The sequence below is a fragment of the Diadema antillarum genome, unplaced genomic scaffold (assembly GCF_040938485.1).
Source record: "Diadema antillarum isolate AM-2024a unplaced genomic scaffold, OU_Dant_1.0 seq00001597_RagTag, whole genome shotgun sequence".
NCBI lineage: Eukaryota > Metazoa > Echinodermata > Echinoidea > Diadematoida > Diadematidae > Diadema > Diadema antillarum.
Window position 1 is genome coordinate 392,438 of NW_027272313.1, and position 27,684 is coordinate 420,121.

At 40.1% G+C, this 27,684-nt stretch overlaps 1 protein-coding gene across 1 annotated transcript; it reads right to left on the reverse strand.

The window, feature by feature from the left end:
- Positions 1-27,684, reverse strand: LOC139710990 (cotranscriptional regulator ARB2A homolog). Its single transcript, XM_071622905.1, has 10 exons — positions 27,656-27,684; positions 21,461-21,578; positions 17,706-17,769; positions 14,622-14,744; positions 9,763-9,930; positions 7,755-7,942; positions 6,714-6,791; positions 4,933-5,052; positions 2,099-2,215; positions 1-1,534 (listed from the first exon to the last, which is right to left on the reverse strand). The coding sequence occupies exons 2-10, from the start codon at positions 21,563-21,565 to the stop codon at positions 1,067-1,069; spliced, it is 1,431 nt and encodes a 476-aa protein (XP_071479006.1). The 5' UTR covers positions 21,566-21,578; positions 27,656-27,684; the 3' UTR covers positions 1-1,066.

The window sequence follows — 27,684 nt, forward strand, 5'->3', positions numbered from 1 at the left end:
TGTACATCAACTTCTTTTTTCTTTTTCTTTTTTTTAAATGTCTAAACTCCTCAAACCCATGAGCAAAGTAAGACACAGGTAGATTAAATACCATTCAGAATGTTAGCATTAGAATTACATTCATTCTCAAAGTTCTTCATTCACTTCTCCATTCATTCTGTCTTCACAAGACAGGAAGCACCATGGTTGAAATATTGCTTCATTGGGGTGCCCTAAAAACATAACACGACTCCATTTTGTTTTCTGTCCAGTAAAAGTATCCTACCTCTTTTAAATGGATTGCCTGATTTTCCTCAAACTTCACTGCTGTATTCTATTTCTATTGCTGCATTCCCTCAATCCACATGATATGTGGGTTTCATTCTCTTTTGATATATTAATCAACTTTACACAGACCTCTGGAAAAATCTGACTTTCATTTTTCGTAAAGGTCTCTGTTATAAATCAAAGGGTAAAGAGCTCAAACGTCAATACACTCTCAAGAGTCCACAACACAAGCAATCAATTCAATATCATCCTGTTACTGTGCACAACTGGAGGTGACTTTAAAAAAATACAGTTAACTCCAGGTAACTGCATAAGTTGACCTTTTGTCAGGTAACAGATTTTCCCTGGTTCCATGCATAGACCTGTTTGGTTTGGATGCTGTTTATTATGTTAACCCATGGAGGACGAATCCTGAGTATACTTGGGCAAGTGTCAATGGGAAATGCGTGTTGGGGCAAAATCTGTCAGTCTGCAACGAGTTAATGTCTATTTCAGCCATAAATTGGGGGGCTACAGTATGCCTAACAAAGTTGACATGCACTGACATAGCAATGGACCTGACCCTTTCATAACCCACTGAATCATCTTTTCTTCATATTATGGAAATTCCCCAGTTATGGCCGACATTAGTTACAGTGTTTTAAATTGAATAGGTCTGTAGGCAGCCCTTTATGCGAGGTTTACTGTAACTGGCCATATCAATGTTTCTCAAAGACAAACTTGACGGTGATGCATCTCTCACTCTCATGATGGATATGCCCTGAGTTCTACAATTTCTAGTCCTAAGCATCTAGGAGTTTTATAATTCATCGCCATGGCGAGTAAAATCAAAGCTTGCCTCCGTGTCCTCCTCCTCGTCTGATGATGATATGTCGATGCCGGCTGACTTCACTGTCGATACTTTGCTCAAGACCTTCTGTGAGCTGTCCTTCGCTTGAATCGAGTTCCTTCCATTATCATATTGTTGGAGGTACTCCTCGGTCGCTTCATCGTCAAATTCATCGATGTCGTCATCGTCGTCGGTCTCATCATCGCTGTACTCCTCGTCATCCTCGGCCAGGCTCACGCCGGGCTTGCCCGCTAGTCTCGCCGCCAGCTCGCTCTCCTTGTCCTTCAGGAAAGTGAAGACGGACTGAAAGCTGGTCCAAGACGTCTCAGCGTGGACCTTGGTTCCAGCGGAGACGCGCTTGCTGTCCAGCGCCGGCGAAGACTGGGACATGATAGGGGTGTCCAGGGGCTTTGGGGATGACACCCAGTTCACCGAATGCTGTTGAAGGGCAGGGGGGGGGGGGATATTAAAACATGTAATGCTCAAAACATTTAGAGTTGCACCATCCAAGCTTAATTAGTTTATACAAAAATAACTGACCTATGGAGGGCAAGCTACACACAGTACTCAATATTTGCCTTGCTATGGAATGATCATTGCACAGATGTCATTGCAAAGAGTCTTTTATTTTTTATTTCTTAAAGGAATACTTTTCTAAAGTTGTAATTTTGAGAACAAAATCTGGAACCACAGCGAGTGTGATGACGAGTGAAGTCTCGTCTGTATGATCTGACAGATTTCATACTAATTTCTGACCTCACTGATTCAGACTACAAACAGATTTCAAGTGACTCAGAAGCTGAAAGCTTTCCATGTGCTCATTGCTGCCCTTATTATGGTGTACCAGTACTATGGATTCATTATGTCTGTACAATGCAGTACAGTATTCCATCTCTAACTACAGAAGCCATGACATTCATTAAGACATCACCCTCATGCCCCTTCAACAATTTTCTGCCAATACATTAACAAAATGGCAACAGACATATGATTTATACTGACCTTTGCGAAAAACTTCCTGACATTCATGGAGACCTTGGTAAAAGCTAGGTTGTGGATGGAGTCGGTGAAAGCGATGGCAAACGTCTTGCGCAGGAAAGATGTCTCCCTTTTCTGAGCCTGTAGATATCAAGTTAAATGCGAAGGATTATTAAACATCCACCAACCAATTTAACCTGTTGAGGACGGACTGATTTTGCTACAACACGCATTTCCCATAGACACCTGCCAGAGTATACTCAGGATTCGTCCTCGATGGGTTAATGCAAATATCTTCTTTAAAGTAAGCAAGGTCAATGCCAAATGATGGCTGGTTTTGGTAAGATAGCTTGCGTCCGGGATGAAAAAATCCTTGATAATGATAAAAGAGCAGCATGAAGGCTGAGAGCCTGCCCTGGAAATATAAAAGAAGTTTTTTATTTTTAAGTGCTGTTCAATATCTGAACTCATTGTCGGACACACAATTCACTGGGTATGATTTATTTTACTACATAAAAAGGGATAAATTGTAACACAACATCAAACAGCAACTTGAACTGGATTGATTTGAATGGATTTATTTTGTGTGACAGCTACAGCTGTATTTGAGGAAGCATGTAATCCTTGTAAGCAAGCAACCACATGTACACAGGCATGAGATTTCTCCGCGGATCTGCGGATTTCCGCGGATTTTGAAATTCTGGGGAGAAAATACACAGCGGGAAAATTTCCGTGATTTTCCTTTTTTTTTTTTTTTTTCTTTTTTTTTTTGCAGCCACCATATCTCGCGTGTGTGAATGGTGATTAGTGCATTTGTCAGCGGGCAGCTGTGCGATGTTGCATGTTTCATGCGTGAAATGGATGTGAAACGTGCGTGTCGATCAACTTGTAGCTACTATACTGTAGCTTGCAGTGTGGTGTGATACGATGCACATGTGTGTGAGGCTGTAACTGCGTATTTCGTGTATCATTACTTATCAAGGAGCTTCGGCATGCATGCTGCCGCTGCATTAAGGCTGCGTTCACATAGAAGTATACTATTCGGGTATTCGGGCTCGTTTTTCGAGGGCACGCCAATAGCTTGAATCGAATGATAGGATTTCCTCACACCGGTTCACATAAGAGGGCACTATTCGAAAGTACGAATAGCTGCGAAAAGTATAGCAAAGTTGGAATCGAGCTTGTTCGATTTTCTTGCAGCGTATACCGTCTCTCGTTTATGAAATAATGACAATTTTGGTCTGGATTTGCCCTTTAGCAAAAATAAGCATGTAGACTGACATTCTGATGCAGTTTAGAAATTGTTAATAAGATTTCCTGCGATGTAGGAGGAAGAAATCACTACATGGGATGGTGTGTTGACGGTGCGGGTGATGGTGTATTCGGTGCTCAAATAGCGAATAGCGAATAGCGAATGGCGAATAGCGAATACTTCTATGTGAACGCAGCCTCAGCGCGATGCGTTGACCGAAAGATCGGTCTGTATCTGTCCGTCGGGGAATGTTCCTCGGAGACTGCGTCTGGCTTCACGGATCTCCTCCGTATACGGAGGACAGCGTTATGGCAAAATATAAAAGAGTCCTCCGGACAGACGGATCTTTCTGTCTACGCGATGCGCTGCTTTTGTATCCCGCTGATTATACGTTGGCGTGACCTACATTTGTCATCGTGATTTTGTGGACCCGTGAGAATATTTCTTTCTTCAACGAGAAAATGAAGACCCTCGATAAGGATGACCCTCGTGTAGCGGATATTGACACAGATGTCTCCAATACAGTAAGTTCAAGTGGCAGTGGTTGGAATATGAAGTTGATCTCCCAGAACCAGTTTCGTCTTCTAACCACGTTAGGCCAGCGAGTCAATCGACTTCCTCGGGACCCGGAACTTGTGATACATCATCCGCCGCAAGGATTCGCTTTACATTCTGGACTTCATCCAACCTGCATTTGCTTGGTCTAACGCATTAGCTGTTTATGGACTTAACCAGGTCTACAAATTTTTGTACCTCCTGTAAGGTATTATAGGCAGTCTAAGTTAGCTGTTGCATGGACGTAGAGACGGTCAACAATGCTGAGCTGCATGTATGATTTATTTTCAGCTGTCTTTTACATACATGATTCTCTACTAGACTACATGGACCAAGATCAGCAATACTTTGCCTGGTCTGCGCACTGTAAACTGTTAATGGACTAAGGTAAAGACAGCCAACAATGGCAATGCTAAGCTGTGATTTATTTAAATTTTTTTTTTGTACCCGTAAGAACTGAATCCAGCAAGACGTCACCTGGGTGTACATTACTGTGATTTATTATGGCCTCACATTTGAGTAGGTCCTAGGTATAACAGTTAAGCATACTATTCCTTCCTTTAGATTTTGCAAGTGTCATTCATGAGTTCAATTATCACAATGTTTCTCTGTAAAATGTACCTCATAACAATAGTAAATTTCAGTTGTAAAATGCATTAAAATGAGTTTTTTCATACCTTGAATTTCAAAAAGTCCTCACCCTCCCCCCGCTCGGTCGCTACGCTCCCTCGCAGCTTGGTCGCTGCGCTCCCTCACAAACTCTCTCCTCTTTTTTCAAGTTTTCTCTGTCTCATGCCTGTGTATAGGGCCGACAGCTTCAAGTTTCCTCTCTTGGCCTTGGCAGTGAGGATAGAGTGCCTTGCTTACGGACGTGACCGCTGCAGCCAGGGGACTTGAACCAGGGACCTAATGATTGGCAGTCCATGGTCCAATCCACTCAGCCACATTTTTTTTTTCTTTTTTTTTTTTGTACCTACGTTGCTCTGAACAGCAATAGCTTGTGGGTAAGGATATGGTAACACAATTCATCTCTCCCCGCCCCCTTACTTACGATGTGCGCGGTGACGCCGCCTCCCATACTGTGTGCCACTATGGCTACTTGTCTGACAGGTTTGTTGGCAATGAAGTTATCCCACACGTACACGCCGTGCTCATAGGGACTGGAGTTTCCCTGCGTACAAAACAAAAATTATGCTCAAAATCAAACAACAGCCCACATAAATGCAATGATTTCAATGATAGGACATACAATGTACACAGCAAAGCATAGTCACATTTAACAGGCCAGGACAAATGATCTATACATACGTCTTCTCCAAACTGGTGAGCATACTGCTAAGTAAACAAACTACTTCGTTTCATTTATAAAACAACATCCTACTCTCATTTCTAGCTACAATGTATTTTCATTCCTTTTTTTTTCCCCCTCTAAAATCTCTATCTTACAGTTATTGCTTTGCCTGCATTTAAAGTGGTACATATATACACATTTTTTAAAATTCTTTTTTCTTTTTAGTTTTTAGTTCTCCTGGGATGAAAAAAAAAATGTTCTCCATTACTCTGCTAGGGTTGAATTACATATTATCAGTTTCTTTTACATCCTTGAAAACAAGATATCTCTAAATAAACAGAAATACGAATTTGGTTCCTTTGTGTACAAAGCAAATACAGTACAGGCCATTTAGTCATCAAATAAACACTGGTGTGACAATGTTGCCAATTTGAAATTATACACATTGCTGTGTACAATGATTCATCGCCACACAGCGAATAGAAACAAGATCTTTATTCATTACTTGGCCACTCTGCAAACACTATATTTGATTTGTGATTTAATCTCACTACTCCTGATGTAAGAAAACAATTTGAACAAAAAAAAAGAAGAAGAAAATATTGATTATCGAGACTACTATCACTTGAACCTAATACAAACAGCCTAAAGGCGGTGTCACACCAGCCTTGCGTGCGACTTGCAAAGAACAATTTTGACTACCCGGAGGTTCCCGTAGATATCCGCACATGACAGTACCTAGCATGTATCTCAAAAGTAGTCGCCCGGAGGTGCGCACGCATATTTTTTTACCCGCAACCGTGTTTAGGCCCTGTCACACCTTTCCGGGCAAGCTACTCGGGCTTGTTACGTGTAGGGATTTTCTAGCATACCGGACATTCCTGAGGGCGGAATAGGATTTGTGCGAGTCAGCGCATGTGTCTTACTTGCTGGACGCGTTATACTTGCGAGTATACTGTGTGACCTTTGTACCAGTCGCGTGGGAGCTGACAACTTAGTGAAGGAATTCCTCTAATGGAATGGCTGAAATCTCACAGAATTTCATTATCTTGGCTGCATACGGGACTGCGAAGTACCAGCGTGGGAATTGCCTGGGAAGTACTGCCGCTAAGGGTCTCCTACTGGCGTTCTGCGTGGACCTCTACGGGCATTCCCGCGACTCATCCGGAAAAAGTTTTGGTCATGCTCAAAACTTGGCTGCGGTTAAATCGGACTTGCGTGAGCACCTCCGGGCAACTACGCGCTAGATACTGTCAGGTGCGGACCAACTGCGGAGAGCTCCTTGGAGTAAATTTGTTTCCCCGCAAGTCAAGCCGCAGAGGCTTCCCCGTTCATATGACAAGGCATGAATGAAAATTGCAAACATTCTTCTTCGCCCGCTGAAAATCTTCTACGTGCTGGAAACTACCTCATCGCCACTAGCCCGCGTTATGGTGTGACACGGCCTTAAGAGATAAATAACCCTTAACAGCATGTTTCTTTCAAACCAAGACCATGCACCATATTTGTGATTCTGAGTTTCTAGATTCCTTTGAATGTACCTTGACGGGCAGACTGTCTCCCCTTGAGTTCAGCCCTCGGTTCTCATTGGTGTTGAGGACGAGGACTTCATACCCTTCCTAGCAAAGAGGATGGACATTCCGGACATTTTTTGTGAAATGGGTAAAGTGAAGGAAGGGTGAAAGATACATCAAAAAAGTTAATTAAAGCATTCTTGTTCCTTCCTATAAAAAAGTCAACTGTTCAAACGAATATAAGGCAAAATGTAAATGTAAGACAGATTACCACCATCAATGAATTTAAATCTGCCTTGAAAATCCATGTCTCTACAGTTTAGGCAAACGTGAAACTCAGTGCTGCTGCAATTGCACATTCTATAGTATTTCCTTTTCTTAAGCATACAGGGATATGTATACACATACATGTAAGCATAGTTAATTAATATTTATCAAATGCAGTAATCAGAATGACAGTACATCGCAATATGGGAACATTTCTATCAGTTCATTTAGAATTGCATTCCTGTTCAGGAGAGATGTATGTGAATTGAGCAGATGAAATAAACAATTTAGGGCACTAGAAAACAACACTGATGTGAATTGTTTTTAATTCACATTAGGCAACTTGCAAGAAGTGAATCATGACAACAAAATGACAGAGAGCTACACTGAAAGACTAATATATAAAGTGTTCTTGAAGTATAAAGAAAAAAAATCTATGCATAAGAAGAGGGGAATATAAATTACTCCAACTTGAGGAATCTTTGAGTGAGGTTTGAATTTTCTACAGTTTGTCTCCCTCTAACCTCCCTCCCTCCTCTTGCATTGAGGAATCTTGTCTGAAATCATAGCCCCCTTTCATTCATCCCACTCCTGCAACCCTATAAGAACATGTACAACACAAGAAAAGAAAGAAATATGTTCTTTCAGGAGAAACTTTCAAAATGAAATTGTGTTGCTAAGAAGACACCAGCAATATTCTACAGTTGACATATTTTGCTTCTATGCAACATTTTTTTCATATTACTTTTCTCTGTTTTTATCAATCAGACACAAAGATGTACCCCCAGGACCAGGCCTCACCCGCAGGGCTCTCCTGATGTATGGCAGTTGCGTCCCACTATCCAGGCAGTCATTGATGATGAGGCGCCGCGCCCACTGCCCCGCCCGCACGGCCCCCGCCCCGTTGATGAGAACCAGTAGCCGGTCCGTGGTCGTCGCGGCGTTGGGGCTGGCAAAGACAAAGCTCCTGGGTTCATCCTCATCGGTGCCTAACTGGCGGAAGGAAAAACACGGCAGACAGGATTATATCCATCATGAAGGTTAACTCGAGGAGGGCAGAACGGAAGTCAAAAGTGTATCTACATGAAGGTTTGAGTAATGATATCAAGAGGCAACAACAAAGGTTATCGTGCAGTACATTATTTCCTCATCTTTACCCGTTGAGGATGAGTCCTGAGTATACTCGGGCAAGTGCTTATGGGAAATGAGTGTTGTAGCAAAATCAGTCCATCCTCAATGAGTTAACCACAAGAACATGACAAAATCGGTCCCTTACCTGCCCCTCTCCCTCCCCTCCCCCATCCCCAATCACCTTGGTATATGGTGGCATGAAGGATGTGTTCCTTAACCCGTTGAGGACGAGTCCCGAGTATACTCGGGCAAGCATCTATGGGAAATGCGTGTTGTAGCAAAATCAAACCGTCCTCAACGGGTTAAATCATGAAAACACAAGAACAGTACAATGAAGTCTGATTTTTGTATGACTGTGAAACTTGGTCCAAAATATCAGCTTCAAACACAAAATTTGGATTTCATTTCCTGCTTTTACAAACCGTTACGGACATAAATTCTATCAAGTATGAAGTGCTTGATATCAAGATCGACTCTAGATGCTATTTTCATAACCCACAGACTCTCGCATGTTTGAACATTTTATGTTGCCACATACTATCACACTTTACATACGTGGGCTGAGCAGAACCAGGGAAGTGAATCTTGTATAGATCATTGCAGTATTTTGATGGTTGAAAAATGTGTATTTCTGGTAGAAACCGAGTATTAATATCTTTTATGCAATACACATGTGTAGTAATACAATTTATGAAAAACAGTATTTTCCATGAATCAAAAACAAAAATAAAAACAAAAAAATAAACAAAATAATATATCCTCAACTTCTAGCAGACAGTTGGCAGCATCTATGTAGAAAGTATGTGGAAAATCATCATTTATTCTAATTTCTTTTTTTAGGTGTCAATGCATTATGAATCTAAGATTTGACCCAGAAATGACCACAGAAGTGGCCTTTTCACAGATTAAAATCTTGGTGGAACAGGTGAGTTCACACCATGATGCCAACATGCACAGTTGCATTGATCACACATATGGAAAATGTCTGTCTGCATTACAGCATGAATAGATGTAATTTACTGCAGTTACAATGTTTGCTGCATAAAGTGCTGGTTAAGTATTAAAGACTGAAGGCGTTGTCCCTTTTGTATCATGGAGGGGTGAATAATGAGACTGTCACAGTACTACGATGTTTGGCTGCAGCATATAAACTTTGTTCTAATGACTAAATAACAACAAATTAAACTACACAAAACAAAATGAGGGGGGGGGGGGGGGGGGGGGGAGGGTGTAGTGGGAAGCCAGAAGGGGGTGTCCCCCCTCCCACGGTAGGGAGCTTTTTCAATTTTGAGCTCTTACTGGTGCGATCTGGTGCATAATTCAGTGACTATTTTTTACTTATTTTGAAAGACAAAAGGAAAATATAACTTTAATCCTTGTTAACCTTTGACTCTATTGAGCTATGTCCCGATGCGTGAGAAAGAAGGGTGTCATGCGTGAGATCATGAGATGGACCCTTAATGCTTGAGTCTCACGCAGAATGCGTGAGACTTGGTAGCTCTAGAGACAATTACCTGCTACCTGCTGGAAAACCCCTTTTTACAGTCCATCAAAGCACAGCTTGGCAAATCATGGAAAAACATCCGCCTTGCTCAAGGGCATTTCTTGTGACCAGATCCGGTCACAAACTCACAACTTCTGCTATCAGCAGACGATTTGAGATTTTCAGCCGCAGTACTTACTGGCACGTACACTCTGTCGAGGCCCTCTGCCTCAAGCAGCGTGTAGATGTGCTGGGTGACAACTTTGCCGAGGGCTTCGTAACGTTTCTGGTTGTAAGCCTGGTTGCCTCTCTCCACCTCAAACACGTAGCGCTCTCCGGACGTCACATGTCTCAGCTCTCCCTCTGGTGGGGCAGATTGATAACAAAAATTTGTAGAATAAGCAATTATGATATGCTGTAAACACTGACCTTTACAGGAAAACTGCATTGTAAATAAGATATTCTCACCCAACAGATATTCTCAAATAAAAATAGTTAACATTGCACAAATTGAATATCAATCTTTATTTTTGAAATACATGTACCAATATAATGTGTATTCTCTACAACTCCTTCAACAGTCATTCCATAAAAAAGCAGCTGAGTTTAAAAGGAAATTATTACGTAATTTCCAAGTTTTGCTCCATTACGTTGCCAGCTATGAGCAAAGGAAATGTAAATATATTGCAATGAACCAGAAGGAAGTTTGTCTGGCCGTCAGTTTGTATATATATGATGTAGTCGTCAGTTTTGCACGCAACAACTCTTGCAGGGTATGACCCTGACACGGAGCCCCCGAATCCGCCAGACTCCAGTCTCCCTCACTTTGCTGGCAACCTAATACCCTATGAAGGCTGCATGATACACTTGTGCTGGTACTGATGTTCGTTCCATCCAAAGCATATCAACAGGATCTGCTATGCCTTTCCATTTAGGAGATGTAACCCTTGGTTAGTTCAACATTGACACACACGCATACCACACACAAACACTTTCCGTTATCTAAATGATGTGCTCCTCCCAAAAGAAAGAAAAGATAGTGATGGCCTACATTGTATTCTCTTCCTAATTTTTTTTATTCTCCCATGAAGCATATATGGCAAAAAATATCAAAAAGGCAGTGAAAACTTGCAACGAACCATTACTTAGTAGTCTGCTTTTTTGGTTGCACGGTGACAAAAAAAAAAGAAGAAAAGTATGCATTCTGAGATAATGGTTGTCTTGACTAGTCAAATGAGAATAACATACACACACATACACAATCCAGCTGATACATTTTAATTTCATGAATTTCATGAGCACCAACATTTGCGAAATTAAATTGCACATGAAAGTTTTTGCCTAAACAATATGCATTGGCTCTAATTTGCGAAATTTTCTTGCCGCGAATATATCGTGTGTTACAGTATTGCCTACCGTACAACACAATCATGAAATAATATTCCTTTTCATAACAATAATGTGAAGGAATCACGACAGGTACAATCACTGATTAATGTTCAAAACTTTGATCAATGCAAAAATCAAAACATCATCTGAACAAAGAGCATCAATAACCCTCTTTTGTTTTTTCCCAATTACCTCCCTAAAAACATACTGTCCTCTCTACAGTGTACCATAATATCTATTAGTTTACCAGTGTCTTGTAACTCTGGAAAGTTTGCCCACTCATATGTTTGAAACTGTTCTTGATAAGCCATTAGGCTTTCACTGGTTCTGCCACTCCCTACGGATCATGTTGTTGCGCTAATTATATTTATATTTCTTTCTTTTTATTATCAGTCCAAATTTTCCAATATTGTGAGAATGATAAGATATTATGCAACAAATTGTTGATCTGTCTTCTTTAAATCCATGTACTTCATAGTGAAGGTACAAGATTGAATCTGACCACGGCACAGAAATTGCTGCATCGAGGTCAACTGCTGCAATCTTTTCTTGTTACATGATCAGCGCATATTGTTGTCACCGAATTGTAACTGAAACAAAGAAACAACTACCATGGATAATGACTGCAGTGTACTGAATGGATATATGAATACTATCAATTACTCCACCTTCAGTCACTATCCACTATCAAACTTGAGCCTGAAGTAGAACATTTTAGGATGCTCCTACTCTGTGGCACTATCTTGATAACGAAACGACGTTTCAAGAGGAAATACCCTGGACGAGTTACAATGACTGCAGACGACATTAAAACTCAATTCAATTGGTCACCCGGAAGCATGGGGATACCATAGATTGGAAAAGCTGACGCGGATCCGATATATATTAGCATTTGAGAAACCCTCGTAAAGAACTGTGTACAACTTTATCACTGAAGTGTACAGTTGTTTGTTAAGTATACAAACAGCTGAAGAATCTTGACTAGCGTAGACTGTTACCAACAAGCATACGCTTCAATGCCCATATTTACTGATAGGCACTATCCCCGGATTTCGAATGTACCCTGGTGGGTAGAGAATGAAGGCTGATTCAATCAAGGAGGTTTGAGAAATGGAATAACAACAGTCTCATTCCCTTTGATCCCATGTTTCATGCCGCCACTCAGAAATATTTGAAGTAATGTGCTAAACTGGAGCTGCCTCACAGATAGGAAGACAATTGATTCATGTGGCATTGCATCATGACTCATCACTCTCAAAAGAAGATATGTCTTTGTGATGGTAATTGCTTTTTGGCGCCCCTTCTTAGAAAACAAGCGGCACATTAATAGTACAGGCACGGGGATGTGCGAATAAAAATTGTACAAAAATTGATGAAATGAAAATCAAAATTACTCGTTTTTTCATGACTTTACACTAATCTAAAATATACATGAATAAAGAACTATACTCGAAAATTATACCATATCAGTTTCATTTGTCGGAAGCAATCGGAAAGATGATAAAATCGGCTTTGTAGTGAGAGTACAGTTTCAAATATTTTCACGACAGGTTTACATTTTTGCACATAATCTTGGACGGGACTTACTTTTGTTTCATATGCTTTATCATTAAGAGAACATTCATTCTATTTGACAAATAAACAAGCAGAATATAGACGATATATTGTTAGAGTTTAAAATGAATCTTCAAATTGCTCAAAAAGACGGCGACATGGAATCCTGATCATCAAAGGCACAAGTGTACCTGTGGAATTCTTTTGTGCATCAGTAGAAAAATGGCAGCTGTTTGAATAATTACAGCTAGTTGGAACTCCATCTCTTATCTGTAAACCTCCTTGATTCAATTGAGACACCCATGTATCCCCATTCTATGGGTCTTTGATATTGATGCTTTTATCTTGCTGTATACTGAACACATCAATGGGCTGTTTTTACTTTATCAATATAGTTTCACTTCCTAGTCAAATTGAGAGTCAATCATTCTGTTTGTTTTTCCTTCCTCTATATCATTTATGTCAACTTGTCAATTTCTGTGTCTCTGCCTCACATATGGTGGGAAATGAAACTGAAAGGAAGGCAAGGAAAAGAGAGAGTGAGCCATAATAGGTGGGTATAGAATTACAATCTTTAGAGGCTTCTTTTTGGAATAGTATATTATTGATACCATTCACTGACTCTACCTACAAATGTAATAATCTTATTACCTTGGGCACACCTTCATGGGCGGCTACCGTCCTTTCATATTGCTCAAATGTGTAAAATCCTGATGAAACCCTTCATATAGATGGCACATTGTTCTTCACAACACAGAGACTCCAACTCTCCCGTTTTCGACGGGAGATCTCCCGCCGAAAACCCATTTTTGCAAAATCTCCCGTTCTCCCGCTTGAGATTTAATTTCTCTCGCCCTGGCTCTGTGTCTCCCGGCGGAAAGGATTTCTTACTAATTGCTATCGTATGTTGAAAAAAATAAGCCTTATATAGCACGAGAGAGCATCTAGAACTCTAGGAACTTCGCGCTTCGCACACATCAACTTGGAATCTCCGGTTTGCAAGTGGTTTCAGGCGGGAGAATCTCCAGATCAGAAGGTGCTTTGGGTTGGAGTCTCTGACTACAGTGGAGCAAGATTTTTTTACATAATATTATCTATATCATATTTATACTTTATGTGCCAGTAAGAGACTTTTCATGTCTTACTCGAAGGAGAGCATGCTTTGCCACTAGGTAGATGGAATGGCATGACACACAACATTGGCTCTGCTGGTCTCATTTGGGGCTTTGAACCAGGAACCTCTTTGCGTATGGGGTACAGTAGCTTTGCTGCTCACAGAGCCAGCTCACTGTCCTTTTCTTCAGGCCGAATATGTTCCACAGGCTACACTTTCTTTCTGGTCAAGTTCATTTACACTGAAGGATTGCCTGCCTAAACCATTCACTTAAACCATGGATCTAAAGCATTAAGAAGTTCAACTCTAATATAGAAAGAGAAACCAGACATTCCTGGAAAATTCTACAATCTCTTAATAATACCATACATAGGCCTAAACATGATAAGGGGAAAAAAACGGAGAAGAAAATCAATGAATGATTGACAAAGATAAGAAGCAAAACAGAATTCATGTAAATTGTAGAGGTTTCGAGAGTAAGACGTATTGGCAACTATGTATGAAACTACTGTTGAACAGCTATTTGTTTCGTTCACAAACTTTCATTTTTGTAAAATATCTAAGTATGAACAAAGCTTATCTCCTGACGAAGACTTGCACAACGTATTACTCTAACTGCATACTAAGACCAGGTCTTAAAACAAATATACAAACAAATAAACAAACATCAATTTCTATAGAGAAAACCAATGAATGAATTTTTGTGCTTTAATAACCCAAAGGAGAGCTGCTCTACGCCAAGATCACACAGAGTTGTCAATTTGTCGTACTCTATCAACTTCTCCAATTCATGACTTTTTTAATGTGTCTATATTTTTCCTCAAAAATCGTCAATGATCTACTTCTAGCTGGTTTTCCTATTCTTATACAAAGCAATGTTCAAAATATCAGGATGGACTCTCCCTTCGAAGACACCAAAAATACTAACATGCATGGACAGGCACACACGCATACACACACAAATGCATCACAACTTGTACCCCATCACAGACCTTACTTTCATTAAACTTGTACTTAAACTCCTCCAGAGTCTTGGGAAACTGGAACTTTGAGGAAGAGGACGAGGTGGAGGAGGAGGGCTGCATCCTGAGCTTCTTTCTCACAGGTTCTTCATCGTTACCTGGTAGATAAGCAAAAATCCACATGAGGACAATTAGGGAATAGAATAAAACAACTGCCAGGGGCCACTTCCGGGTTTCATCGGCTGACAAGACAAAAAAAAAAAGGCTCCTCTGTGCAATTTTCCTCTTCGTCTGGCACTTCCAGGTTTCATTGGCTAACAAGTGAAAAAAAAAAGAGGCTACAGCGCAATTTTCTGGTGCCACAATAATCAGCTAACAAAGATAGTTTTTTTTTTTATGGGGGGGTGCACATGCCCCATCTAATTTTTTTTTCCTTTTACTTTAAAAAAATTGTAAAAATTAAACGCCATGGGACGGTGAAAACAACAATAATTATAAGATTGACATGCAAAACAGTTGCCATGGTGAGGAATGATACAGCACATCTAATTTGAATGTTCTTTTAGAAAAGTAACAGTCCAACCTCCGTTATCCAGCCATGTTGGGAACAGTGCCCCTCCGGGTAAGCAATGTGGTCAGATATGGGAGAAACAATGATTATGGTTTATATGCAGCTGCCAACCCAGTGGTAGCTAAATACATGTAGGTAGCATACATCGCAACAGTGGTGTAATCTATGCTAGCCTACTGAATATTATAGTGTGTTTTTTACTGAAATTATAACAGTTTAATGTAAAATTCATTGCACATTTTTAATGGGAATATCATAGGTAAGTTGTGGGACTTTAGGAGGGGTTTTAACTGAGTTTGAAATCATTTTTTTTCCATCTTCAATGCGTGAGCACGTCCCAATAAGAGATGGCCAAATAATCGAGGTCGGACTGTGGTTTCACCAGGAAGAACTCAATGTACAAGGCACTTCAAACCTAAAACCAATGAGGTATGCATGCCACAACATCAAAACTTTCTATCAACTGTCTTCATGACAACATTTTTAAGATGATACTAGAAATATCACTTAAGGTGATTAATACCCCCACCCCGTGACGACAGTCTTACCCAAGGAATGATCTTTCCTTGATCTTCTGCCATTTAAATGCCGTTACCATGGCAACGCAGCTTCCGACATGTCCGAAAAATATGTCTTGCACATCTTCCCACCAAGACTATTGTGTGTGCCACATTTCATAAGCTTTTGTCAAAAACTGAGGAAGTATTTCAATCCACAAGATCTTTCCTTGATCTTCCGCCATTAATATGCCATTACCATGGCAACGCAGCTTCCGACACGTCCAAAAAATATGTCTTGCACATCTTCCCACCAAGACCAATGTGTGTGCCACATTTCATGAGCTTCAGTCGAATACAGAGGAAGTAGTTCAATCCGCAAGATCTTTCCTTGATCTTCTGCCATTTATATGCCGTTACCATGGCAACGCAGCTTCCGACACGTCCGAAAAATATGTCTTCCACATCTTCCCACCAAGATCAAGGTGTGTGCCACATTTCATAAGCTTTGGTCAAAAAAATGAGGAAGTAGTTAAATCCGCAAGATCTTTCCTTGATCTTCTGCCATTAATATGCCGTTACCATGGCAACGTACTTTCGGGTACTGTCAAAAAATGCGTCTTGCACATCTACAACCAAAGGCACACATCTGTACCAAGTTTCATGGAAATTGGGCAAAAACTGAGGAAGTAGTTTGCAACACAAACTTTTCCATCATTTTGGCTCATAATATGTGAGCTGTTACCATGGCAACATACTTTTTGTCACTGTCAAGAAATGTGTCATGCTGACCTATATCCTAAGACAAACATTCAATATGAATTCCATGAGAATTGGAAGAACACTGATGAAGCAGTTTTGCCATGAAGCATTTTGCCCTATATTTTACCAATAACATGCCGTTACCATGGCAACGCACTTTTTGCCACTGCGGAAATATGTGTCTTGCACATTAACATATTCAGATGAACATCTGTGCCTAATTTCATAAAAATTGATCAAAAACTGTGGGAGGAGTTCGCGACGCAAGATTTGTACCCATTTTTGCCCATAATATGCCGTTACCATGGCAACGTACTTTTGGGTACTGTCAAAAAATACGTCTTGCACATCTACAACCCAAGGCACACATCTGTGCCAAGTTTTATGGGAATCGGTTGAAAACTGAGGAAGTAGTTCGCGACGCAAGATTTGCAACGGACCGACCGCCCGACCGACCGCCCGCCCGACCGACCGACCGACCGCCCGACCGACCGCCCGACCGCCCGACCGCCCGACCGTCCGCTGATTCCTATATACCCCCTTCAAACTTCGTTTGGCGGGGGTATAATAATAGTTGTGACCTGACAACATAAAGTTGTCATAATATCAATCACCAAAGAATTCATCTGATTTATAATGTACAGGGTGCAGTTATGAAGAATGAGTTAATAAACTATTTGTAGCATTTCATTGTTTGTGGGAGCTTGCAAATGAAGGGCAAAGTTATATCCTTATCAAAAGTAGCCATATCTTTTGATGTATGTTGTGGTAAGCATGTAGTCAAATCCAGTCATCTAGAGTGAATTGCATCGTAACTCTTCTGCAAAAAAAGAATAAGGTGAATTTCCCATAAGTGTATTCATCACTGCAATTCAATTGTTGAGACAGCAACCACTTCTCTAGAAAGTTTGCTCTAATTTTTTTTCCTCATTCAAATGTTGACAGATGCAATAAAGCATATACTCAGGAAGTTATGGACATAATGTACTGATTATGAATTGTACAAACATGAGCCTAAATGGGACAGAAAGTGAGACTATGAGCAAACGAAGTGTCAACAGACAGCTCTTTTAAAAACAATGGCCATATGAGATCAAATTGCACATTACAACTGATTTTTATAAACCATTACATAGTTGAATCCTTCAACATTTCTACCAAACCACCACTATGGTATACCTTGCATACTTGATGTCATTCTTTATATCATCGAAACCTGCCCCATTCAGCATTGCATGGAGTTTGATATACTGAGCACAGCAGAGATGTGAAGAGTATCATGAACAAACCTGTTTTCTTTGTCAGATTCCTGCCACTCATACTGTCGATGCCTTCTTCTTGAGCAGTTGCCGTCTGCACAAACAAATAAAAAAGAAGAGAGAACAAACAGTGTAAAGACATGCCAATGCTATAGAGTTCACTCCCATTATAACGAACACAGTTATTATGAAATTCAAGTTACAACAAAGTAGAATTTCAGGCCGCAACATTATCCACTGTACACCGACCGTGCTGCTACACTCCCGCAGCGCACGCACGCATAAGATCTCTCCGCAGCAGACGACGTTGGGCAGTAGGCCATATTATATGCAATACGATGTAGGTTCTGTATCAACAGTTGTGTATGTACTTTTATTGTTAATTTGTTCGGTTAAAACGAAATTTCGATATACCGACAGAAAACTGCCAGTCCCGAGGACTTCCTTATAACGGGAGTCCACTGTACTTTTTTTCATCTGATAGTATTTCTAAACTCAGAGATACCAGCATATCAAATATTCATCAAAGTTCCTATAAAAAAAAAATATGGGTATTTGCACAATGGGTAAGAATTCTAAATTCTAATAATCACACCACAGAAGATGTTGCATACTCTTGTAACCAAGATGATTAGAATTGCAATGACAAAAGACAATCATGTTTGAACATAAGCAGCTATTAAAGTCAACTGACATTTGCAGTTTGATCAGGGTTTTAATCTTATAAATGTTAATTTGCAAAATGATGTAAAAGTATACATGACACATTATACGGCAATACAAAAGATTTATGAGATGGTACTTTTGCAAATGAGCACAAACATCCTTTTTCAATTAACTTGGTTTCAACAGGAAAAGTTCAAGGTATATATTAAATCTTGATTCTCTTTACTTCTATGTAGATTTTTTTCTCATTATGTCTCTTGATATGAAACTTTAAGAATAAGACTTTGATATGGATAATGCAGCATTCCTTGTGGGGTAGCATGGTATATACATGGGCCATGCACGTCTCTATTAAACACAGGGAATCAGTGTTTTGATTTTAATACCCACCGCTACCATTCACATCGCTGACAATATTTGTACTTCTCCTTATTATATCATCTGTACTGTTCTGGCATGAAGTGACTCTTGATACAAGTGTAGATATCCTGTAGACCTTCTCCCTACAGGAGGATGATTTATAATAGCTCCTGCCGCTTGCTTTGATAGGAGCTATTATATACCTCATAAGTGAGATTCGTATCACTGATTGGTCAAAAGTATATCATGTGACAAGGTGTAGTCCCGTCTATCTTGCCTTAGGGTTTTCATGTAAGTGATAGAAGGGCAAAACCCTCGTGATAGAATTCGTAAACCCTCCGCGACTTTTGTACACAAGCAAGTACACTAGACTTCGCGCGCGGTGTCCGCAACCCCTCCTAAGGACGTTCACTACGCGCATCGTATGCGTAAACACGTACACATACCAAGGACGTTCACTACGCGCATCGTATGCGTAAACACGTACACGTACAGTATGCAAAATCATCGCACTATAGCACACAGCAGGCATGTTTCAACGTGGCATGATGGTGATCGAGGGCTCCTGCCGTGATTTGAAGTGAGCTGGATCAAAGATCGTACACTTTGTCTTTAGGATTTCTTAGGATCCCGAAGCAGAGACAAATCTCAGCATGTTGGAAATATCGAATTAAAACACGAGCGACGGGAAACTGGATGTATATACTGTAATCTTCTGCCAAGATTTTATGCAGGAGCTCGCCGAAGGCCGTGTGACTTTAACTGTGAGTGAGTACCGTGCGTACTGGGTAGTCTACGAAATGCACGAAAACCATTCAAGCAAGCGCAGGCTGTGGCCTGATTTTAGGGCTAACGTTTATAGGCATAACAATTAGAATTTACTTCGTATTTGCCTAGCCCTAGATCTTGGTTAAGTCTTAAACGATGAGGTATATAAAACAAATATTAACTGCTCTGTATTCGGATGGTGGTGGAAATTATCACTCCCTCGGTGCTTTTCATACCGACCCTTCCATCACCCCTCGGCTAACGCCTCGGGGTGATAGAAGGGTCGGTATGAAAAGCACCTCGGGAATGATAATTTCCACCATCATCCTCATGAGCAGTCAATATTTGTATACCACTGCACTCTGCCCAGCTGAGAAATGCTGCACAGGATAACTTGACCACGCACAATTATCACATTTTACTGAAACCTTGAAGATGACTTTCTTGTAAAAAAAAAAAAAAGCACAAAAAATAAATACAACTATAACAGATATTATCATTGAGTCTCACATATGTGGTATAAAATTATTCTATGGTCAGACAATGAAAGAAACACAGACACACACACACACACATACACACCCTCACACAAACACATACCACTCACACCACCATAGAGCAGACAACCAGACCTTGGAAGGTGTGATGCAGAGTCTGCAGTGAGAGAAGACTGTGTCATCCCCACGCCCTTCCTGACTGTCATTCACCTAAGTGAGACAGCAGGTGCCGAGGGGTTTCTATTCACATCTGACAGACAAAGCACGCCTTCAAACTCTTTATTCTCCCACACATATTCACCATTCTTCAAAAAGTCACATCATTTGTTCTTGTTAAAATCTTTACAACAACTCCACTTCCCCACTCCTCCCCCTCCACCTATAGATGTATACACAATAAAATAAAACCCTCGCCAGTAATTGACTGTTGCCCTTAAAGATGCATTAAAATATCAAGCCCCTTTGTTTATAAATTAACAAGGTTGGGTTTCTGCAGAACTATAAATGTACACATCATTTTGCATGTTCTGAATAAAATCACTTGGCCATGATTGTCAGGAGCTACTTGAGAGCTGTGAAAAATCAATCACCTTTTGATGGAGAAAATATTTTCTGCCTCCTCCTTTTCCCATGATGATGATGATGATGGTGAATGTTAATGTTATTGTTGTTATCAATAACAATCATCAATGACTGTTGTCAATGGCAACAGAGCACTCACATTCTGCTTTACTGGAGTCTCATACAATCCCTTCCTCTCCAATGGAACACTTTGAGACATGACGTGCATACTAATGTTTTAAATGGTTCCATCTTAGTTCACCAAATGAAACCTGATGTTGTGTGGGTGTCACAAAGGAAAAATCAAAAGTTGTAGTGATCCACGAATATCAGTAGCAGCCACCAAGAACTACAGTGTACTCCCCCAAAATATCAAATCTGCATATGATGTGGCTTTTGTAACCCAGGTTTACCAAATAAAAATCCACCATTTTGCTGAATTATTTTTGTTTTCCTAGTGCCATACCCTTGTACCAACCAATGGGTGACAGTAATTTGTAGTGCTTTATGGAAGAAAAACTTGTTGCAACAATAAGCTCGGCACTTTACACCAGTGATCTCAGTGTCACACACAGAGTACCACCGCACTACTAGCTATGCATTACCAGTCCACGTAAGATGAGTTTGTGGATTGATATGACCTCATTCTGAAATACTGTTCAAAATTGTAATAGCATGTTTTAAAAAAAAATTGAAAAAAACTAGGGAAAGAATAATTACTACCACAATTGTAATTACGATTTAAGTAAAAAAAAAGCGAGGCATAATAGGGCTGAATTGGCAATGGGATCATTATCGCCGAGTCTGCTAAAATTTGGCCGCCATGATGATACACTGTAGTATGTATATTGTATATCTTACGAACAAGAGATGGCGCTACAGAATGCCATTATCCAGGGTATGGCGTGGTTCTATCCTATGCTGGATACTCACCAAACGACTCACGCAGAGACCAGCAGGAAGCAGTGCAATGATCCAGGGAAGCAGTCCTCCCACCACGAAGATCAATTCTAGGCCCAGGCATGAAAAAACTTTCATCTCTTGGTGGTGGCTAGAAGAGTTGAAACAAGTATCACACATTTAAGCAACTCAAGAAAATAACAATGCTAAGAAATTTATAGTCTACTGTGTGTACTGTAATTGTTCTAAAAAATATAACTATGGTTGTTCTTGATATCAAAGTTATGTTTCATCAAGTTTAACTCACACACACACATCAAGCAACATTCTTTCTTTTATGGTAAAATGGAGAAATATTATTTCCCTCCTTTCGGACAAATCTACAGTTACAATGAGTCAGTTATAATAGTTTTGTGTCCCCCCCCCCCCCCCCCCCCCACCCCCGGAAAGTCCACAGCTGATTTGGGCACATATATCACATTTTCTTCCAAAGTGATTTCATGTACAAACCGCTGAAAGACTTGAAAACTTGAATATGGAATCAAGTTCCCCTCAAAAGGTATCTGTTTGATGGATTCTTTGAACATTGCTTGAATAGTGGTAAATTTCTGCTTATGAACTGCAGTATCAGATTTTGAATATTAAGAATATCAAGTAAAAACAAAAATTGACACTGACTTCACTACACGTCATGAGTGAAACACTGTGACACATGATACAAGTAAGTCAGATTTCAGAGGGCAATGTACTTTACTATGTAGTATACAGGTTGTATGTGCTGGCCATTATATTTCGTGGCCATGAAACAGGTTCTGTACACCACTTGTTTGAGTGTTAGAATACATATAATTGAAAACCCCAGTAATGGAGTGAGAAATGAGTACTGTTACCCTTTTGTCAGAAAGCAAATCAACCTGTCATATCCCACCTTGGAATTAATAAATATTTCAATTTTCAAATGATGGTGATATAGCACAACTGCCAACACATTAAATCCCATAAATCATTCGAAGGTCATGCAGAAGAAGCCATTGTCAAAGTCCATGTATTTCTCATTAACATTTGACACAGACAAAATTATATGTGTGTGCAACAATTCAAGGGCAAAGGGAAGAACAAAATTTGCAATTCATAATACAAACGTTTTTATTGTACAGATAGTTTAGCGGCAAGCATTTGTGTACATAATATTATTATGTTATGTGCTACCGAACCGATATCAACCGTTTATGAACGGTTGATTGCATCTCTAGGACACATTTCATGTGGTAGATGGGATATGATGAACAAATACAGCACCCTTTGGCCTTGACTTACTGTACACAGCATTCACACTTTCAAAAAATGTTTTCCTCCCCTGTGGCATTTTTTTACCCCGTGTGTACTGCTGGGGGGGTTGGAACAATGGAAGGGGAGGGGGGTTGAGCCTCCTCGAGGTTTGAAAACCCACTCGAAAAAGCGTTCTCTCATGTGTTTATACTGCACAAGCTGATTTTGCTCAAAGCAGAGCAGGCTCTGGCAGGCCCTAGCAGGCCCGACTGGCTCTGCTCCATGGTAACCAAGTTCCCCTCCAATACATGGCGCAGGCTTTTGAATTTCTTACATAAACATGATTGAGCAGTGTGTGACTTGTGTGGCATTTTAATATCAGCAGTGGTTGGTAACAATGGCTGGGTTGTTCATGATAGCTGGTGGTGATGACCTTCAGAAATAACTTCTGGGTCAGTAAAAAAGCAGAGCTCTTCTCAAACCCTCTAGCATTTTAATATACTGCAGCCAAGGCTCTTTTGAAGCTGGTGGTATAGCAGGCTCTAAAACCACCCCCAGGAGGTGGTTTCAGAACCTAACCTGACCAGACCTCCTTTTCTGAATTCTATCCGTTTATACTGAGCTGATAGGCTGCTCCAGGCTGCTATAGTATGAGGCTTGAGAATCTCCTTTTTCCTTCTATTTCAAAAGGTGTTCCTCTCCCTCACGTGTGTACACATGAAAGTGCTTCAAACTGACCTCATCAGTCCAGCCTACTGCATGATCTCAGGCCTGCATGTACAAATTATTGTATGGGCAGTTTATCCTACTGTAGTGTTACTTACTTCCATTATGTATTGCATGTTCATGTACGTACACGTGTACATAATACATTGTTTTCGTGTACAATGGGCAATACTTTCATGAGCTGTTGATATTATTTACGTCAGTCAACTTGTCAAACTAGAAAAGTATGCTGAGCGTGCAGACCTCCACCAAGCAGCTAATTTCCATCCATACACACATGCTGAAATCATCCAATTTCCCAATATAGAAGCCTGTTTTTTTACGTCATCAGCTTCCAGCTGTGCAGTGCCTTGCCTGAGCAGAGCACGCACTTTTAATAGTGTGTATGCAAACCTCATATATATAATGCGCAGCTTGAACTCCAAAGTTCATTGACCCTTTCTGCAAAAAGATAAAAAACAATCAGACTTTAAAAATCCATAAAAATTCCCAGATGACTACTAAAATCTAATCATCTGTTTTTTGTGTCATTATCAACTTTTCCTGCAAGTTTCATCCAAATCCGTCCACAACTTTTTGAGTTATTTTGCACATTGACAAACAAACACAAACAAACAAACAAACAAACCAAACAATGCCTATAAAAACATAACCTCCTTCCTTCCCAAGGCAGAAGTATAATAAATATATATGCAAAAATTGAATCAGTCTGCAAAATCAAATATATGTCATACACAGTAACTGATACACATTTGTTTTGTTTACACAGACATCTTGGTTCATAGCAGAATGTACTGTAGCTTGAGCAGAAATCACATGAATACATTATTTTCTAAAATGAACATTTGCCTTTTGCATTAAGTTACATCTGAAATCTTTTCAGCAGCCTGAACATGAGGCACACAAATGATTTACTGATTTTTAATTTCATCCAAAAAAAAAAAAAAAAAAAATGATTCCTGTGTGTTGACATCAATGTTTATATTTTAAACTTGGTTGATATGTTTTCCTTTGTCTTGAAAAGAATGCGTTTTTCACACTTTCAGGATTTTCAGTTCATGCTACCACATTTAAACCTTTCATCTTCCAAGACAGATCAAGCAAATTTGATGCAATTATTCAAGAAAATTACACTTTTGGTCATTGATTGCATTAATTCACACAGCATACACATAGTATAAATAGCAGAATTGTTCAAAATACAATCATGTGACTGTAAGAAACAATTGCAATGCAATGTAAGCCCTTGTGTCTCTAATATCTAATATAAATTCAAATGGTTTCATTTGTGAAATTTATTGCATATTTTAGTAATATGCTGCTTTTCATGTGGGCTTTCACTGGTCCGTACAATATCTTCTAATTTCAAATAGGAACAACAGAACCACTTCTCACTTTATTGGGACATATTTTGGCTAAAACACACACATTTTCCTCACTGAATGATGTCTAAAATTTACTAAATCTGAAGAAATAATCCTAGGAATTTCATTACCTTACCAGAATGGAAATTTTCTAAATGTTTCATGATAGATCTAAATTCCAATTGCAGAGTTAGGCAGCAGGACATAGTTTGTTTGACTACATAGTATTTAGTAAGGTGGTCTTCTGTTGGCAGTCATACAGGTACAATTGTATTTCAAACACTATTAAGTCAGCTTTCATTTGCCATCTTAGAAGATGGCTGGATAACCCATATTCAGCTGCACTAGCTGGTCTTTCATGGGGTGCAGTTGGATGTGAGGTGGGACAACTTCACCAGGTTGTGAACCCTTCTCTTTGCAGTGAATGAATGAAGCAAGATCTTTTACATACACAATGTATGAATTGTGACTCCCTCACACAGGGGACCTCCATTTTATGTCAGTATCCAAGGGATAGAGTGTTTTGCCTCTTACTAGAGGGAATAGGACATCTGATTTAATACACACAACACTGCTCACTTTAACTCACTGAAAAGTGTCACTAGCCTGGCCAGGGGCGCTATAAGTGCTATCCGGCGCTCACACACACGTCCATTATTTCGCACGCACGGCTTGCCAGATATTTGGCTTTGTACTGCACAGCGAGCTATGATAAGGGCGGGTTGATATCCTTTTTTTACCCATGAAGGTTGGTCACATCACTCTAGCAATGAATTTTTCCGTAGGAGTATGTGCCTGAACTTACCATCACTGGCATTGATTCTGTAAGCAGGGAAAAGTAATAAAATTTGATCAGTTTTCATCATTGCGAAGTCAATTTAAGCTACATTTTTTCGTCAATTTTGTGAAATTATGCATTTATCTCACAATTGGCAGCAGAGAGCAGTCTTTAAATCAGATCTTTAAATGAAATTTGAGTTCTTTTTGAGCTGTTTAATCCAACAATTTTCTACCACAGTCAGGCACACAATTCAAATTCTGTATACAAACAGGAGCTTGTCAGATAAGATTCTTCCAAATTTCCCCACAACGCCTATTGGTGGCAGCAACTTTTCGCCAGCATGTTGGGTCAGAGCAGAGCTGTGGACGCATTTGACTGCATACACGTGCAAGCAGTGTTGAGTCTGCCTAGCCATACCACTCGGTTAATGAGGGAAATTGGGACAAACAGGGGGGGGGGGGGGGTGTAAATGCTGTATTTTGCACAAATAAAAGCAGATTAAGAAATAAGAAGTTTGTAAATGTCTACAACAAAAGGCAAATGACATTAGAGAAGCACTCTGAGAGCGCAGACCTCCGCCAAGCATGCAGCCTATTTCCATCCGCACTGATCTTGTTCTTCCACAGAGATCAGTGATTTCTACCAAAGATAGGAGCAAGCGTCTTTGATTTCCACCCATACGTATTATATACTGCATTGTGTGCTGAAAGCCGCCCAATTTCCCAATATAGCAGCCTTTGTTACGTCACAAACCCTCAGCTGCACCGCGCGCCTCTCCCTGGCAGAAACTAGAGCACGCACTTTAGTGCGCGCATGCAAACCTCAAATACGCGCAGCCTTAACTCCCAAGTTCATTGACCCTACCTGCCAAAATATAAAAAATCCTTCAAAAATTCCCCAAAAATTCTCGGATCACTGCCAAAAGTTAATCGTTTGTTACTTGTATCATTTTAAACCTTTCCTGCAAGTTTCATTTCAATCCGTGTACTACTTTTTGAGTTATTTTGCACACAAACAAACAAACGAACGAACCAACGAACGAACCAACTAACTAACAAACAAACCAACGGTAACGAAAACATAACCTCCCCCTTGGCGGAGGTAACTACACATTTTCGGGCATATAAATATGTCTTCCTGCAGAACTTCATTGTTTCATGTGGTGTTGCTTTAACTAGACTGTAACAAAAATTTTGAAAAGCATGTCCAAGTTAAAAGTGCTGGTAGATTACCGGTAGATATGCTCTACCTGAAGTCTGCATGGTATGCAGAGATCTACAGATAACCAAAGAAATACAACACGTGTCCAGAAATCATCCATAGGTGTGCATACGCTGTTTTATTATGCATACTAGGTATGTCAATTTTCAATTGATATTGTTAAAATTAATTTAATTGCATGAAAAAACAGGTTATTGTAAAAAAAAATGACAGAATAACCCTCAAAAGAAAGTTTGGCTTGATTATTCTAGGCAGACAGTGGATCCCTTACGTGACGGGCAAGAGTTGCGACCCTCTCACATTTTATGTCCTATCCAAGGGACAGAGTGTGTTTTTCCCCCCTCTTACAAGAGCCGAGGGGACAGTATGATTATGCACAACAATGCTCTCTGAAACTCAGGAATCGAACCCAGGTCCTTCGAATCTGAAGGTGTAAGTGCGCTGCCAACCGGCTAGTGGCTGATCATGAGCCATAGCCATATCACCGCCCTAGTAAGTAGTATAACCATAGACTACTCTCTAAATCATTTGTGCATTCTGCAATAACTTTGCACAAAAATTATATAAGCTCCATCGAGTGCAGTGCATGCCATTCATAGCATGTCTGCTGCCCTAATAGACATGCACACAAAGCGCTAGCAAAGCGCTGGATTTCACAACATATTCCTGTGTCTGAATTTAGATAGTACCATAAGTTCAATAACAAGAAATTGCACGTATGGGACTAAGATCTGGGTAGGTCAGCAGAATAGCAATATTGCCCACATATTCTTCAATATCGGGTTGAAAGCGCTTGTAAAATCAATACCATATGTAATCAACATTACTCATATCACTGAACCAAAAAATTCCTGAAACTAAACTTACGATCTCGTCAGAATCAGGGCCGCGCCGGG